Raw genomic sequence first — 18,801 nt, forward strand, 5'->3', positions numbered from 1 at the left:
ATAATAGCCAATCCATTTTTTCTCCAAATAAAATTACTACATTGATATGTATAAGTTTTGCCAATTCCAACCAGTTTCTGTTTCTCAAAAAATATACACACTTTCATTTATAGTACTATTTTAATTTTTTGTCATTGGAAGGAAATAAAGTGAATACCAAACCCACTTTCAGATAAAAGGGAAGTCCTTCGAAGAACAACATGCTCTCCTTTTTAAATTATTAACTACACAACATTCACTAGACTCTAAAAGTTGTATGTTATTGATTTTCTACCGTACAGGCATGCCATCAGCTTTACTCAAGGGCTCTAACAGGGTGAACTTGAACAACTAAAACTGTTCTACTTTTATACTAACAATAATTGTGAAACTACTGTTGCCAAAAGCCAGTCTGAAATTCTGTTTTTCAATGTTCTGTTAAGTAAGCCCCTTACAAACAGTTTTTGCAAGAGATTTCACTGCCCTGGGATTCCTAACGTTTCCTAGTATATGAAACCTCATCACACAGAGCTCAGAGCATGGATTGGCAGCATACATAATATTAGTGTCATTAAAAAAAAACAAGCCTCTGTTTTGATAAGACTGTCATTTATATGCAATTTACTAATTTAGCTTAGCACGCTTGGTTTCAAAAGCCTTTGATTAAACAGACATCAATAGAGACAGTAAAGCAGAAGCAAGAGTAGTTATGAATAATTTGTATAGCATGTGTCAATGCATATTTTGTTTAGCAATTCTTGATCTGCTATTAGTGTACATGCAAGCAGATCTGCTTGATATCAAGATTCTGTGGCAATCCATATAATTAAACATTACATTCTACCACTCTGCAAGATTATCAAGTCTGAATTATGTACTTGAATTAGTTCTGAATTAAATATGTCTTTATTCAGAATGAGCAGGCAGGGCAGGAGAGGGGAAGCCATACTGAATGCTGTAGAACTGAACTTCAATAAACTGGGACAAGTGCTCTCACATTAAAACCTCATTGAAAATGGACTAAATGGACTAAAGAATGAGGTAGGTGAGGGGTGCTGTAATGTTTCAACCACTGTTTTTAATTAATGATAGTTAATCATTTTATTATTTTATTGTATGATTTGCTTTAACACTATAATAGTTTAATTCTGTTTTAATGCTCACTTTGTGTATGTTTTTAATTGTATTATTCTTTCAAATAGTGAGCCACTTTGAATCCCATTTTTTGTGTGGAGGGGATGAAATATAAATAAATATTATAATAACATTAAGGAATGGCCCAATAAGTACATGATACAAAGGAGTTTTAGTCCTTTTGGAGGGATATACCCAGACATGAATACTGAAGTACTTGTACTATGCCCTGTGATATGCAGAAGAACCTTCTATCTTGTCTCCCACATCTCTTCGGGAAAAGAATATTAAATTTCCCCTCTATACCTGCTTTCATCTGAATACAGTCAGCCCTTCTTATATACGGATTTTTTATACACAGATTCAAGCATCCACGGTTTGAAAATGCTTAAAAAAAAGTATAAATTTCAAATATTAAATCTTGATTTTCTATTTTTTTTTATAAGGGACATCATTTTGCTATGTCACTATATTTAATGGGACTTGAGCATCCACGAATTTCGTTATTCATGGGGGATCTTGGAACCAAACTCTAGTGGATAACAAGGGTCCACTGTAATTATAACTTCCTCCCCAGAACAGAAATGGGTGCTGTTTGTATTGTTTTAAAAATATGCATGTGCAAAAAGGAGTGATTAACCTTAGATCAAGTTTGGTTTTTACAAAAGTAAAAGCTAGAAACCTACTTTGCTATAGCTTTCTTGTCTATCTTGTTGCTTTATCGTTTCATAATGGCTGTTTAAACTGCAATTTAAATTGCTTCAGCATTTGAAAAGTAGTTTAAAATAATTTAAATAAATAAAATAATGTCTTTAACATTAGTATTAATTGTAATATTATTGATCACCATACATGCTATTAAGCTAACACATATTTATGTGTTATGTTAACACATATTTAAAGGCCTCTTAATCTCTGCACGTACCACTTGTAAATGCATTATCATCAGTTTATGATTTGGAGTTAACATTTATCCTTGAGTAAAAATTTGGTAAAGCTACATATTGAACTATGGTGTAATGAACCTCATTTATCCTGGTGAGCTACACAACATGGATACAGTCCTCCCAAAATTAAGTCTAGTTGACATGCTTTCATACATGAGACCAAGAGTCATGCTTACTGTATATACTCATGTATAAGTCTAGAAATTTAGGTCAAAAAATTGATCCGAAAAAACTGACTCGACTTATCCATGGGCCAATGTAAGTATTGTATCTTAACTCTTATTTAAAAGAAAAAAAAATTCCTGGTGAAAAGCAAGAATATAACATGTGAAGCACTGACCCCCTATACTCTCTCATCCATTCAGTCTTAAGAGTAAGCACAAAGAATTATGTCTTCTGGAATTTTCTAAGTTCTTTGACATTGTTTCGCTTTGTTTCATCCTTTAGATCCTTTGCTATACGCCCCTAAGTTTTACCCTCGACTTATCCATGGGTCATATCAAAATCCATAATTTTAGCCTCAAAAGTTGCTCTCGACTTATACATGAGGTCGACTTATAGTCGAGTATATACGGTAAATCTCTTCCAATTTAATCAACAGGATGTCAATGTAATTTTACCTTCATCATGCCACATATTCCTAACCCTATCTAGCTAAGATCATAATGAATATAGTATAAATCTGGTATAAATTTATTCAAACCATTACAGACTGACAGCAATCAATTCTGTTTTCTGGAAAGTAAGAGACTGTAAATTATGAATGGAGACTTTTTGTGAAAACACAGTGACATATAAAGTAAATTTTCAGTTTGATAACAGAAGTAGGCAACTAGATGCTCCAATGCATTTTGGGGCATCTGTGAAAAAAATAAATTGAGAACTTTTACAAGAGTTAAGCAAAGACTTCATGTTACTTGAAAACATTATTGTAAAACTAATGCATCATTGGTACTTTTTAAGAAGTAATTTCTGCCTTATTACACTGGTTTTTTTAACACTTAAAATGTAGTAACAGTGAGGAAAAATCTAACCAACTCCCTCAAACAATCCAATTATATTCCAATGGAGAACTTCACCAGATACTAACCACCCCAGCAGAAAAACCAATAGAAGTAAGCAAAGTAGAAGTGTGGTTGATTCAGGGATATAGCAGGTACCTTCATCCTGTTTCCTGCTTTTAGAAACTTCTTTGTTGTCCTTAACTGCCATTGTTGACCAAGTTATGCTTACCCTATAAATGAGAGACCTACAAGTCACCCAAGCTTCAACCACCCTGCCCAGGTCTTGCAGATTCAAGGCTGTGGCTTCCTTGATTGAGTTTATTCATCTGGAATGTGGTCTTCCTCATTTCCTACTGGCTTCTACCTTACCAATAATTATTGTCTTTACTAGGAAGTCACGTCTTCTCAAGATATGGTCAAAGTACAGTTTCAGTTTAGTCATCTTGGCTTCTAGAAGTCAGGCTTGATTTGCTCTATGACCCATTTATTTTACATTTTAGCAATCCATGGTATCCTCAGAAATCTCCTGCACCACATTTCAAATGAGCTGATTATTTTCCTATCAGCTTTCTTCATTGTCCAGCTTTCACAATCATATAGAAATGAGAAATAGAATGACATGGACAATCCTAACTTTAGTATTCAATGATATATCGGACATTTCAGGATCTTGTCTAGTTTCTTCATAGCTGACCATCCAAGGCCTAGTCAACTTTATTGTATAATTTATGCACATCATTTTGCAAGCATGGGAAGTTAATGTCATGGACTTATGGTTATTGCAATCCCTTTCTTATTTCATATTTATTTATTTTGATTTGTAATCTGACGTGGTGGCTCAGCCGTCAACAGTTTGAGGCACAAGCACCATGTGATGAAGTGAGCTCCCATCACTAGTCCCAGCTTCTGCAAACCTAGCAATTTGAAGGTACTTAAAACTACAAGTAGATAAATAGGTAGCACTTTGGTGGGAAGGTAACAGTGTTCTGTGCAGCCATCTTTGACAATACTGGCTCCCTCAACTAAATAATGGAGATGAGCACCTCCCCCTAAAGTAGGGCATAACTTGACAATTTTATCAAAGGGGAAACCTTCACCTTTACCTTTTTTTATCTTAAGCATTTCCTAACTGGAAATGTTTGTGTAGAAAAAAAGTAACTTTTCCATGTTTGTAATGGGAAGCTGACTGGCAATAGACTTTATTATTATTATTAATATGTGTATGTTGATCTTAAGAGAGATTGTAATATTTATGTTTGTAGAGCATCTTGTGTTTATTACATAGAAAGCTAATTTAAAGTTTTAAATGGAAATAAAAGAGCTTGCAACGTACACACATTTCTCACACCACTTCTCTTAGAATTATGAAAGTACTCTTGTTTTCTCTTACAGTGCCTTAATGCCAGTAATGACAGCTATTTGGTTGCCAGAGTAAGTTATGTGCGGATTAATATGAGTGAACCAAATTGCTTCTTATTACAGATTGAAAGAAAATATATTTGCTCCTGACATCCAAAGTAAAGTAACAACTAATATTAGTTTATGAAATGTAGATTAAATGAATGTTCTCACTCTACATGCACAAGCACTGCACACTGTAGTACGTAATACCCTGAAATACAATAAAAGCCCCAAACTGCAAGATGTGAAAATGTATACTTAGCTACATTTCACTGTGAAAACATTATTTTAACTGTACTGAATGAATCCTCAGGTCTTTATTTAAGCAAACCAGCAAAAAAGGAGATATATGTACCATATATCTGCCCTTAAGTCATCCTGTCATGCTCATCTGTTTTTGTGTGACATTTACAAGAAACTTATTGCAGTGTGACTATATCAGTGCCCTAAGACCATATTCACATGAACATTTTCCCCATTTTTGCCAAGTCCATCAATCATAACCTCGTTGTCTGCATACTGTCATGATTACAGCTGCAAGTTCAGGTTCAAAAATGAGGCAGTCATGGAATCATGCCAATATTATATATAACCATAAACATAGTATATAATCTTATATTAATTGATGACCAGATTGGACAATTACACAGCATGCAATGGTAATTTCAAATAAAAGTGCTTGATGTAATATTCTAAATTGGACAGTCTTTAAAAAATAGTTTAATACAGTAGCATCCAATAAAGCTTTCTGACCGACTGAAAGGCTTCAACAGTGAAGACCAGGGGTTCTCCTCTAGATCTTGTTCGTATGAAATCTCAAAGGTCTGCTCTGAAGTGATGGGGCACCCTATTGAGAAGACTGGAAGCCGGGGAATTGCAGGAGAGAAACAGAACAAAAGAGAAATTCTATTATGGGTGATGCTGGGTTTTACTCACAGTGTCCCTGTACTTGGGAATTCAAATGTATATTGCCTTTGAGCCAGAGCTTGGGAAAATTACTTCGTGACTATACAACTTCCAGAATTCCCTAGCCAGGGAGATTCTGGGAGTTGCAGCCCAAAAGATAACCTTTTCAAGCTTTCTAAAAATGGAGATTTCAACACCTATTTCCCAATGACAGTTAAATACTCCATGACATACATTGCCATTTGTTTAGGTGACTTTGGCCTGTTACAGACTGCCAAAATAAAGCTGCTTCGGGTCTCTTTGGAGGTATGCTGTTTAAATGATGCATGCATCCTAAGAATCCAGAAGCTGCACCAAAGCTGCACTCCAGTGCTTAGGAATGGAGTGTGGCTTTGGCGCGACCTCCAGACTCTTAGGACCCATGCATCATTTAAATAGCATACCTCCAAAGAGACCCGAAGCAGCTTTATTTTGGCAGTCTGTAACAGGCCTTTGTTTTTAAGGAGTTGAAAAGTCACCTAAGCAAGTGGCTCTATTCCCTCCATGTAATCTTACAGTCAGTTCCATAAGTTAATTATATGTTGTGTGAGTGTGAATCTACTAATTGCCCTCTGATTCTGGACCTACACCAAATGCAGAAGGATCTAAAGGTAGGAGAAAAATATCTCTCCTTATTTAGTCTCTCCCTCTCATACATAATTTGAGAAACCTCTGTCATACTTGTTCATAACCACCTTACATTTTCTTTGTCTAAACTTAAATTCTTGATGTTCCACAGCTTTTACTCATAGGGAAGGTTTAATTGTTTTTTTCTCTTGCTTTGCTCTGAGACAAGAAACAAACTTTCCACATGGTCCTCCACAAAAATATCAAAGGCATTTTGATACTGAATTAATTTTGATACTGAATTAATTTCAATCCCTTCCTTAATAATTGCCAAAATAGATTTTGCCATTTTCTTTCCTTCTTTCTTTTTTCTCCTATCATTGGATTGCAAGTTAATGCCTAAACATTTATTAACATTGTAACTGCTGATATCACTCTTCTCGAAATGAACAATGGCGGCTACTTTAGAAACAAACAAACACACACACACACACACACACACACACACATCCTAGTTCAAAAATCCAAGTGAAATATGAAAGAGTGCAATTGCTATAGGTGAAAATTCATATGAAAAGCTCTTAAACTCACCATTATTGACCAGAACATGGAGTGGACAATTCTTTGCTTTAAACGCTTGAACAAACTGATGTATGGACTTCATGGAAGCCAAATCACAGTATAAAAACTCAGCTGAAAAAAAAAGGGGGGGGGGAATTAGAATTACGCTATTGAACATTTTTTCTGTTGCAGTCAAAAGCTTTATTCTTAGGTTATCTGTAGATCAGCTGCATTTCTGCAAAATCTACCAAGAATGTTCTACAAGAAGCTGAACTAGTTCACATTGTACTTACAAATCTCATTTTTTTATTTCTCTGCTTCATGTTTTATGGATAGGGAGGGGCATTTTGAATCGGGGGCAGGGGGGGGGAACTGTAGAACTTCACATAGTTCAGTTTGCATTAGTCCTAGCCAGTATAATCAACGATGAACTATTACAGGCATTACAGTCCAGCAGTACCTAGAAGGCCACCGTTACCCATCTGTTTACATGGCTGCATTTCAGTGAGACCTTTAACACAAAATATTTGTCAGTGTGCACCAATGCACCTTTGAAAGAAAGGTCAGAGAAGAAAGTCAAAGGCAGGCTTACTAGTGAACTAAAGAAAACAAAAATAATGATCACAGAGGATATACATAAATTCAAACTAGATAATGAGGAAATGGAAATGGTTAAAAGAGTGCCCATATTTAGGATCAAACATTGATCAGAATAGAATCTGCAGCCAAGAAATCAGAAAAAGACTAGGAATGAAGGGCAACTATGAGAGACCTAGACAAGATTCCAAAGAGTAAAGATATACAACTGAGCACTAAAAATAGAATTGTCCAAGCCATTGTATCACTTATTACAATGCATGGATGTGAGAGGTGGACAATGAAGAAAGCGGATAGGAAGAAAACAAACTCAGCTGAGATGTGGTGTTGGAGAAGAGTGCTGAGGATCCCATTGACAGCCAAATTAAACAAATGGGTGCTTGCATGATCAAGCCTGAAATCTCCCTAGAAACTTAGGCCCGTTACAAACGGGCCTTTTAGTACAGAGTCAGTCCGTACTAGGGTTAGGAAGGTGCGGTGCTTCCGCATCCCCCTAACCCTAGTACGGACTGAGTCCGTACAAAATGGCGGCCCCCATGTAGATGGGGGTCGCCATGACGACGACACAACCGTTGCGCCCTTTGTGCGCCCTTTGTGCGCCCTTTGTGTGGAGCAGGAAGGAGCTCCGTTTCGGAGCTCCTTCCTGGTTTGCGCCGCTTTACATGCCCAGCGACGCAAGCGGCCCCTTTCTCTTCCTCCCCTCCTTGAAGCCCCAAGGACACCCCTTTTGCCGCTTCCCCGCAGCCTGGAAAGCGGCGGATCAGGGCCTCAGCGGCTGCCGTTCTAACCGCTGAGGCCCCGATACCCTGGGGAAAGGGGCGGGTACAGGCCGCCTCAAAGGGGCGGTCTGTAACGCGCCTTAGATGATCAAATTGAGGCTGTACGTAGAGAGACCTTTTAAAGAGACCTTTGAGACTAACTGAAAGAAAGAAGTTGGCAACAAATTGAGGCTGATAGTTTGGACACAACATGAGATGGAATGCCTGATTGGAAAAGACAATAATGCTAGGAAAGGTGGAGGGATGTAGAAAGAGAGGAAGACTGCATGCTAGATGGATGGACTCGAGTTAGGCGCTCACAGGCATGAATGTACAGGATCTAAGCAGATAAGGTTAAAAAGTCTGGGAAGTCTCATCCACAGGATTGCTGTGAGTCAGATATGACTCGAGGGCAGTTAACAACAAATCTGCTCCTTTTATTTGTTAGCTTAAGTGTTGTGCAAACAGCCTTGAAGGGGTGGCGGCACACCGTGGTCCCAATCTGGCCTTTCCAGAGTGCAAAAAGCAGCTCTTTTTTGCGCCCTGGAAAGGGCACAATAGCCACAGTGCCACGACTATATGAAGCTCCTTTGGCACTGCGTCGTGTGGACACAGTGCCAGAGGAGCAGCGTGACACTGCACACTGTGTGGTGCAGCACATGCCATCATGGTGCCCTGGGGGCAGAGCCAGGACGTGTGTTGCATAGACGCTATGCCCAGGCTCCACCCCCAGGCTGGCCCAAAGTGCCAGTCTGCACAGGGCCTTACTGTCGCAGAAACTTTTTCTAGATACTTCAAATTGCTAGATCTTCGATGACCAAAATCGCTTATCCATTCTGCACTTTCCTCTGTGACACAAACAAAAATCTTTGCACTGAATTTTTATTCCAGGAAGATAAACAGCACATTCCAGGGAGATATTTAAAACGAAACGTTTATAGCACAGAGAGGACAAATATGGAGCTGAAATCAAATATAGCCAGTTACATTTTTGGGACACATCTTTACCAGGCTTGTAGGCTTTCATTTTTATGTTTTTAAGGAAACAGGAAGGCTCAGCAACATGGCTGCTGCTAAAAGGAAAATGGACAATAAACTGTCAATTTACCTAAGTTTAGATATGATCTTGCCAAGAAAATCTCATGATAGGTTCACCTTAGCATTGCCATAAGTTGGAAATGAATTGAAGGTACACAACACAGCACGCATGGGCGCGCACACACACACACACACACACACACTTACATTGACTCATGGATAAGTCGACCCAGTTTTCTTGGGTTGATTTTTTGACTAAAACTTCTTGATTGATACATGAGTGCATACAGTACCTACCAAATGTATGCCTCACAATTCAGTACTTACTAGTTTTGAACGTAGCAAAAAACAAACAAACAAACAAAAAACTGCAATTTAACTCATGGTCCAACAGAACAGATTTTTAGATCAAGGCTGTCCTTTGTTCTGTTACATGGTTCTAAATTTGTCCCAGATCATAAACTCTTTGAATATAAAAGTGGAAACCCAGTAATATATGCTAGCAAATAATCCTTTCTTCTTTCTAAATTAAATTCCATTCACAGTGTCATCCTTCCACAGATCTGAATGCATGCAGCAGCAAATGCTTTATTTCCCCCCCCTCTGTGCTCATACATTTTGTCATTCTATCTATTGAACACTCTCTACAAAATGCAATGCAATTACTTTTTGTAAGATGCTGAGGGCAGACAAAGTGCAGATTAACACAAATATGTTCATGTTACTATAGATTGTGAAGTCAATCTAAAGAAAGACACACACATACACACACAATATTGAGAAGGGGTGCAGAGTAAGAATTTCCAAGTAAGATTGTTAAATCTTGCTCCAAGAATTGTATTTGTAAAACAATTCCCGTTCCATTGCCAAAAATGGCATAGACAACAGGAGGAAAGACCATGCCCTACAGAGGAGTTTTGATATAGTGCTATTTGCATGCTGAATTACAGTATATGGAGGAGCTAAGATTTGCAGAGTGAATGTGTCAAGACTTTTTGATCAGAAGATATTATGATTACCATTTTACTTACGTATACGTTGAAACATGGGGAGTCAAGTTAAACACAGGTAAGTGCTGGAACAGGGACCCAGTGTGAAGGCGAGATAGAGACAGAGATAGAAATAAAAGTGAGAAGGCTCTCTTCCTCTGGTGGGGCATGGAAACAGGGGTCCCATGCCATTATGCCCCCCCCTTGCTCAAAAGAAAAGAATCCCTCCTTTTTTTCCTACCTTCTTCACCTTCTTTTTCAGCCAGAGCAGCATTCAGCAACAACTTGAAAATGCCTGAAGAATGCAATGTGCCTGCCATTTTGAGTACATGAGACAGAGCCGAATGGAGGTGGCCATTTTTAGTAGAGGTTTACTGTATAAGCCTCTATGATGAGAGGCTATGATGGCCATTTTTAATAGGGGTATATGGTATAAGCCTCATGAGGCTTGACAGGTCGCCCCCTCTGGGACACATCTGGAATGGGACAAGGATACTTGGCGCTGGAAGCAGCATTCTCACTGTGCGATAAGATGCATTCCCTGCCGCCTCCCATCCCCAGAAAGTTCCGTTTTGGAACGCTACAGGCCCATTCCAGGGCCACTGAGATAAAGTTCCCTATTAAAACAAGACCACCACCATTCCACTCTGCTACACCTCAAGTGCTAAAAATGGTGGGTGTACCGTATTCTTTGGGCTCTCCCACATTGCAGCTGAATACCACTTAGGCCAATAAAGAAGGTGAGAAAGACAGGAAGTTTTGGAGCTATATACACCAGAGATACACCACTGAATGTGTATGACTGAAACTACCAAGCAACCCTTCTTCACTGGGGCAGAGGAGGTTGCAGCCAGCTTCCCGCTTTTCTGTCATTCAGGTGTGAATGTGCTTTTCAGTATCTCTTCCAGCCCTTGAGATACTCTTAGAAATCAGGAAGCAAAATGGGACAGTTCCAGGTGAAGGATTTATTTACAGAGCATAAGGAGATGTTATTTACAGATGCAGAACAGAGTTCCAGGATGGAAGTAAACACTCTGACTTCCTCCTTGGCAGTTCACAGCAACACAGAGCTATACTAGAACTCTCACTAATAAATACTAATGAACTTCAACTGCACTGACTCTCCACTACTCCACAACTATAACCCAACTTGTTTATATTAGGTCTAGCCTTATATCCTCTTGGCTGATGCAACCTTCCAGTACATGTCATAAGACATTACACCATTCATACAGAGTCACAGGTGCAGTGTTCAATACACAAGTAAGTGTCTGGCCACCTCAAGGACATTTATCGCCAGATGTTCTGGCCTTATCACACACTCCACACACACATCATGACTGTGCAGTTCTACAGATCTAATTTCACACCATATCATGGTGACATCTTCTCCCCAGTAAGGAAGGATTCTAAGTCCAAGACAGGCAAAGTACTCTTTTGAAGAATCAAACCCAGGTACTCGTCTCCATCTTTCCTCAGAGATGTGCCTTCCCTACACAACTTTAAGTCTTCCTTCCATACACATAGACAAACCTTATTTCTTCTGTTACCTCTCCCCTCAGCCTCTGACTAAAGAAAGCAGGAGCAGCAACGCAGCTCCAACCTGCCAGCCAAGTCCCAGGAAAACTCAAAAGCTTAAGCAGGGTCTCAAATGTAAAAGCTCCTTTTTGCCCCCATTTCTCCCCTGCTGTCAAATGCTCTAACTTCTCCCCACCATGATCTCAAACCCCACTGGTTCCTCTTGACATTTGTGCATGTGAAGACTTTGACTGCCACGCCTTCTCCCTTATTGCCCCCGTGAATCTTTCCACCATCCCCTAACAGGGACCTACAACCCACTTTGGGAATCCCTGATGCAAATAAAGCAAGACACAAGAGCAATGACAACTAGAACATGATGGGAGGACTTCTAACCAACCACTGGGACAAGGCACAATGGAGCTGAGCTGTGCTCTTCTCTCCCTCAGAGGCAACAAGGGCAGTAGAACCTGGACAGAGGGCCTCTAACCAGCATCTGGGCCAAGGCATAATGGAAAAACAACAACACTGTATGCAACAATAAAAATATCTTGCAACTCCACAGTGCTGACAATCCTGTGTACATCAAGTGGCAATAATGGCAATTAAATTTATTCAGCTTCCAGATTGTAACACAACACTGTGTAGAAACAGCAAAGTGGTAGGATTAATACTTTTGCCAAGAATAGTACAGCCACTGTGTGTATTATGATATTGAAGATTTGCATACCTGGCATAAACATCACTCCAACGTAGCTCAATCATCCTGAAAAGGTGGAGGAAGCGTGCGGGTCTGAACACCTGGCACGCTTCCTCGTCATGGAATCGTTGCTCCCTCTTTTGTGTCCCTGAATCATTCCTGGGGAGCGGATTTCCTATGAACGCAAAGTTTCCGTTCATAGGAAATCCACTCCCCTTGAGATGATTCAGGGATGCTAGAGGGAGTGACGTTTCCATGACGATTAAGGAAGTGTGCCAGGCATTCAGACATGCACGCTTCCTCCACCTTTTCAGGACAATTGAGCCACATTGGAGCGACATTTATGCCAGGTAGGAAAATCTTCATTGTTCAGACAAACACACACTTTTCACCGTTTGGGCCAGCAGCAGTATATTTTCTGCCCATGATAGGAAGAAGGCATGGAGTAGAAGGCAATAGCTGTACCTCACCTTGGGTACCTCACAGAAATTACAAATAGAAAGGAAGGAGAAGGAGAAGTCCTGTTTCATAAGCAACTTCCAAAGATCAACACATAAAAAAATCTTACCAATATTTTGGTCCATCCTAATGGTGTCCACCCCATTGTTGGAGTAACAGGAAAACTTGTACTATGGGACAAAAATGTGAGCCCTGGATTCAACAAAATTGTCAATGTGTGGGAAAGCTTATATATTTTATCATATAACTCTGACGGAACAAAAAAGGTCACTTCTTTATTAGATACTAATCATACTTTGGAAAGGCATAATTGTTGAGGGATGTGTACTGTGTCTACACCAATCTGAACACTGAAGAGAACAACCACATCAGAACATTAGGCCTATATTAGAAGTAAAGTGAAAAACGATGAAGTAGTTGTACACCGGACAAATGTACGTATTTTGGAGTGGGGAAGGTCAGATGTGGTATCTAAAATACTTCAAGACACTTGAGATGTCACTACAAGACAGAATGCAACACAAGCTTTCAGCTATATTTAAAAAACAAATACCCCCGCCGCCCCCCCATAAAAACCCACTATTACATAGAGACAATGAAATACTTCTTTCTAGTTCATTAAGCCATGTCTATCCTATCTGTGCTATTCCAAAGAGAAGGATGGCCATCTGTCAGGGATGCTTTGATTTAGATTTCCTGCATGGTGGGGGGTTGGACTGGATGGCCCTTGTAGTCTCTTCCAACTCTACAATTCTATGATTCTATGAAAAGGAACAGCTGAAAACATCTCAGAAATACAAGAGATAAGAAAAACTATTCAGAAAGCATGTTAATTGTTATATACTATTCAGAAAGCATGTTAATTTAAATTTTTATTTAAAAAATATGGAAGGAAAATAGCACACAAAGTCAGCTACCCCAAAACTAAAGATGATTAGTCGTGAGAAAAATACTCATATTCAGTTCAGCAGCCCATGAAACTTTATATACTATCCTGGGCAGCATGAGTTTGCCCCATACAATAACAACTCATTTTTATTAAATGGAAACAATTTATCAAATCACTGCTGCTCCCATTTCACTGCTGGAGAAGAAGCTGCAGTGTAAACACAGCCATGAATTTCTATATGCTTTTTAACTCTATTAATTCAAGATTACTTGCCAAGTCTCTATAAAGAAGAGGGTTTTCCAGAAGCATTTGAAACCTTCCTGATACAACTTGAAAAGAAATTAGGTTTGTTACCTATCGGAGAAAAAAACACTTAGGCCCTCTTCTGATTGGCCATTAAGGTTGGCCAGGGGGCGGAGTTGGATGATGCATGCCCCAACTCTGTCCCAAGGGGGCCACGATGCTGTGCACTGCTCCACATGGCACATGGGTCATGGTGCTCCTCCAGCGCTGCGCCTGGTCTTACACTGAAGGAACACCGCATAGCTGCGCCAATGTGGCTATGGCGCCCTTTTGAGGGTGCAAAAAGAAGCCGGGTTTTATGGCTCCTTTTTGCACCCTTGTAAGGCCAGATCAAGGCCGCAATGTGCAGGTCCCGATCTGGCACAAAAAAGGGTGGCTGCAGGCTGCCCTTAGGGGTGGTCTATAGAGCCCCTTACTTGCATAAATCAACTTCAAATCTGTAAATGTATTAAATACTTACTAGGATTGGAACAAAGCCTGGGAGAAGGTAGAAGAAGAGGGCAGACCAGAAGGTGAGAGGAATCAGCTCAACATAACAATACATTGACTTTCACCTCATGTACAGTTTTAACTAAAAGAAAATATTTATCTAGAGGACTGTAAAAGGCCTGAGACATAATCAATCAGTTAGTCAGTCAGTCAATCTTCAGTATTTTCTGTTCTGTCTATTCTGTTCCATACTTGCCCTCACTTAATAAACTACTTTGCTAGTAACTCATCCAGTTTATCACTAAAGCGATACATTATTACAGCAGAATTATCAAACAGGTTCTTGGTCCAGTGATATATACTGTAATGAGCATATACTGTACAACAAAAGTACAAAAGAGCAAACTGTCTGTGCATTGAGCTGCTCAACTACTCTTTTTTACTTTACATAGGCTTTGTAAGCTTTCACACAAATTGTGACCACCAAAAATGTAGCAAAGGACTAAGAAAGATCCTTCCTGACAAATGAATCATGTAAGAGGAGGAGATTAACCAGTTCTTACAGAATCAATCAGGACAATGTGAGCACATGTTCCAATAAAACTAACTCTGACACACACATCATTTGTCATTGCTAGTATTACTGCTCATATAACAGATGAAACAGATAAGTTTATCGCACAGCCCCCAGGGTTGTGATAGGGGCGTAAAGAAAGGGAGAGGGATGGGAACTGGATGGGGCGAAGAACGCATTTTACCGCACAGGAGAACACCACCGCCACCAGACATTCCCATTGTGTTCCACATCCATCCCAGGGGGGCAATTTTCGAGAACACTTTTGAACAAGTTCCCATCCCGCTCCCTTTCATCATGCCCCCATCACACCCCTGGGGGCTGTGCGATAAACTTATTGTGGTTTCTCTGGCACCGTCCCAAATCATAGGACTGCCACCAAAATGTTGGCTTTACTCATTGCGCTGGCAGGAAATCCAATGGCACTGTGGTTCCTGGTGTGTGAGGAGCAGGGCCACTCATGAGGCAAGAGGCCAGTAATCTCTAGGAGCATAACACAATCTCCTATCATGGGCTAGAGTTACCCAAAAACACCCTTCCTGAGATTTGTGATTGAGTCTGTGGGCCCATTCCCTCTTATCTGATAATTTGGTTTATGATCTGAACTGATGAATTGGTTCAGTCTGCGACCTGGTTCACACTAGTTTGTGCTGATTCATCTATTCAGATCATAAACCACGTGACAGGGTGCCTTCTCCCGTCACTGGCCTCTACCTCTCTGTCCCCAGCTGTCCCTGGCCTTCTCCCATCCCTTGCCTCCCATTGCCCCCCTTACCTTGTGGCCAGTGCCGCAAGAGGACAGACAGGCACCAGGCAGGAAGGCCCAGCATGCTGTCCACATAGCCAGAGAGCCAAGGCACGCTGGGAAGCTGCACAAAGGGAAAGTAGGAATGAGCAGGCCTGGAATGGGGCAGGAAGGCTCCCCAGTGATGTGGACAGCACACCGGGCTTTCCTGCCCACCTGCCTAGTGCCTGTCATTCTTCTTGTGGAACTGGCAACAAGGTAAGGGGACAACGGAAGGCAAGGGATGGGAGAAGGCTGGTGACAGTTGAGGTCGGAGAGGCAGAAGCTGGTGATGGGAGAAGGCTAGGGCCATTGCAGCTGCCCTCCATCACATGAAGCAGATTCAAATCCAAATGGTTCCCACTTGGGCTGAATTGATTTATTTCAAATTAATCTATTCAGCTCAAAAGCAGCAGGGGAAAATCACTGTCTTTTTGATGTGATTTAGATGGGTGAAAAGCATGGCCCCCCTTTCCGAATCGCTTCAGCAATTCGGATTAAGTGGGAACCATGCTCATTTAAACTGGATCATGATTCAGGACAATCCGGTTTGAACCATGGTGGGAATGAGGCCTGCAATTGCATACCTACTTATTTTGGAGTAGGCCCAAGATATGTAGGCATGTAATGAAGTTCAATTCTGAATGGACATATATAAAAAGTAAAGGTAAAGATTTTGTTTTGGCATGATTGTAAAATTGTGTGTGACTGTAGGGGGTGGTGCTCATCTTCATTACTTAGCCAAGGGAGCCAGCATTGTCACAAACCTAATCACAAATGTTTAGTTATTTGAAGTACGTCCAATTATCTGTTAGATAACACACATGTTGGGAAAAGTAAAACTTGAATTCATCTCTTTTTCAAAGGAAGTTGAAAGAAAGTGAAACGAGAGTGTCTAACACCATTATTCATGATTAAGCTATTATACTGAACTAAAAGGGAGGCAGGAACATGACAAAATGAAAATTCACTTCACAGTTATTTAGCATGGTTTGAAGTGAGCACAGTGTACCAAGAAACAAGGCCAAAAGGACAACGCTATGTGGTATTACCAAAGAAATGGGTTCTTCCAGTTCTAAAACAGCAAGACTTTGAAAATGTTTAGCCTCACATTTACTTGTGTGTGTGTATACACACACACACACACACACGGACACACACACACATATCCTTTGGGGACCAGCATCTATTTTGTGTAAAAGACCTGCTCACATAATGTGTCTTATTAGATGTGAAAGATATTCACTTCTCATTCATATTTCTCCTCAGTTTAAGCATTTCCACAGTGATCAACAAACACTGGCTGCTTAAGATGTAGCTGGATGCTAAAGGAATCTGATAGATGCATTCTCTTCAGGCTCTCCAATGGTTCTAGTACTATGACTAATCTGATTTGTACTGTGTTATGCAGAATGGCTGTTGTCTGCTCACTTCACTTTCTTCCTAATAGGTTACTGCAAGATCCTGCATGTTACAAAAATAGAGAATGGCAGTAGAACCCTTCTAAAAGAAACAACAACATTTTAACCCAGTTGTATGTGTGCCATTAAGGCACATCTGACTTCCACGCTTTATATAATGTGCTCACACTCTAAGTAACGCTACAACCAAACAGGGAACCGATCAACAAACAGCCAAATTCATTCAGCAAGAATGCAAGAATTATGAATAAATATAAACCTGCCAAGGGAAAAAAATAGTACATTGTTTTCAAGATTGGGTAATATTCTCAGTAGTGAAAGAATATAAGAACATTTGTGCTGGATCAGACCAAAGTCCTACATAACTCAGTATTCTGCTCCCATAGTTGCTTATCCATAGGTCTCTTACCAGAAAGCCCACAAGTAGGATATGATGCCAGAAACACGCTCCTGGTGTTGTGCCCTAGAAACCAGTATTCAAAGGCATAGACAATGGAAGTAATACAGTTGGCCTTCCACATTTGCGGCTTTGACATTTGCGGCTTTGATTATTTGTAGATTTGATTAACATATTCTTTCTAGGCATCTGTAGTTCCTCCAGCACAACTTTGCCAGAAGTACCTAGAGAAAACACTTCACTAGCCATTTGTAGGTCCTTCAGCATGATTCTATGATCACCTTTTGGCAGATGTTGACCATAGAGGTGCACTGGACGACCAGAAGATTCCTAGACAGGTGTTCTCAGGTAAAAAGAATAGTGTGTTGTTGTTTTTTTTAATCTGTATTTTATCCACATTCACAGGGGTCTTATACCTCTAACCCCAGTGAATGTGGAGTGACAACTGCATACTGTATAGCCATTTTAACTTGTAATTATATTCTTTTCTTTTTTTCCCCTTCTAGTCAGGTTTTTCTTTTAGTTCTGGTGGTATTGTTTTTTCTCTCTTCATAGATAAAGTATCTTCAAGATATAAAAATATTTAAAAAAGGAAAAAGTGATGCAAGAAAAAGAATGATTGCCCTACTCCATGTTTGTTTGCTCAGCTTCTCCAATTCAGGGGCCGTTTCCTACTTTTTGACCTTTTCAATCTCTTTTCTTTAACATATACACTACTCCAAGAAGAGGGTCAATCAATTAATCAGTTAATAAATGAAATCTATTTAACATCCTGAGTTCACCTTAAATGGCATGTAACATTCACAATTCTGGAAACAGAAATTCAACCACAGTGCTTAGTAATCCATCTGCTTGAAGGCAGAAACAAAACCAAAAGAAGCAAAAGATAATAACTAGAGGCATCAGAGAGCAGCATTCAAAATCTCAGCTTTCCGACATTGGTTCTATTGCATAAAGCTGTGGCTGACATGTACAGAATACTGCTAGGGGAAATGGATAGGGCAAAGCACCAGTGCCAGCAGGCTTCTGCATTCAATCATCTAACACTAGGAAGCTGGGTAAGATAACATTTCTTCACTGCCTAAATACTATGTATTTTTTAGGATTCATTAGGAAAACCAATTCTTCAATCAACACCTTCTGTTCTTTGCTTAAAGCAAGATACAGATAATATAATGCTCCATACGGACAGGCCAAAATAAAGCTGCTTTGGGTCACTTTGGAGGTATGCTGTTTACATGATGCATGTATCCTAAGAGTCCGGAGGCTGTGCCAAAGCCCCAGTCCTTTACCTTTACTTTTGTGTGTGGTAAAATGCGTCCCCCACTCGTTCCTGCCCCATCCTGGCCCCTTTTGTAATGCACAAGGCCCGTTCCAGGGGCATGTGCGATAAACTCCAGTGTCTTT

At 40.0% G+C, this 18,801-nt stretch overlaps 1 protein-coding gene across 2 annotated transcripts in view; it reads right to left on the reverse strand.

Annotated features, from left to right (window-relative positions):
* LOC149319365 (polyprenol dehydrogenase-like) overlaps window positions 1-18,801 on the reverse strand; it is a 137,126-nt gene that overhangs the window by 39,059 nt on the left and 79,266 nt on the right. The window contains exon 4 of one of the 2 annotated variants that reach the window (XM_089511555.1): window positions 6,569-6,670. The exons of the other annotated variant lie outside the window; for it this stretch is intronic. Within the exon in view, the coding sequence (XP_089367681.1) occupies window positions 6,569-6,670 (102 nt within the window). The remainder of the gene's footprint in view (window positions 1-6,568; window positions 6,671-18,801) is intronic. 2 annotated transcript variants of the gene reach the window in all.

The sequence above is a fragment of the Sceloporus occidentalis genome, unplaced genomic scaffold, assembly GCF_023333645.1.
Source record: "Sceloporus occidentalis isolate IW3139 unplaced genomic scaffold, rSceOcc1.0.p SCAF_2, whole genome shotgun sequence".
In the NCBI taxonomy this organism is placed as follows: Eukaryota; Metazoa; Chordata; class Lepidosauria; order Squamata; family Phrynosomatidae; genus Sceloporus; species Sceloporus occidentalis.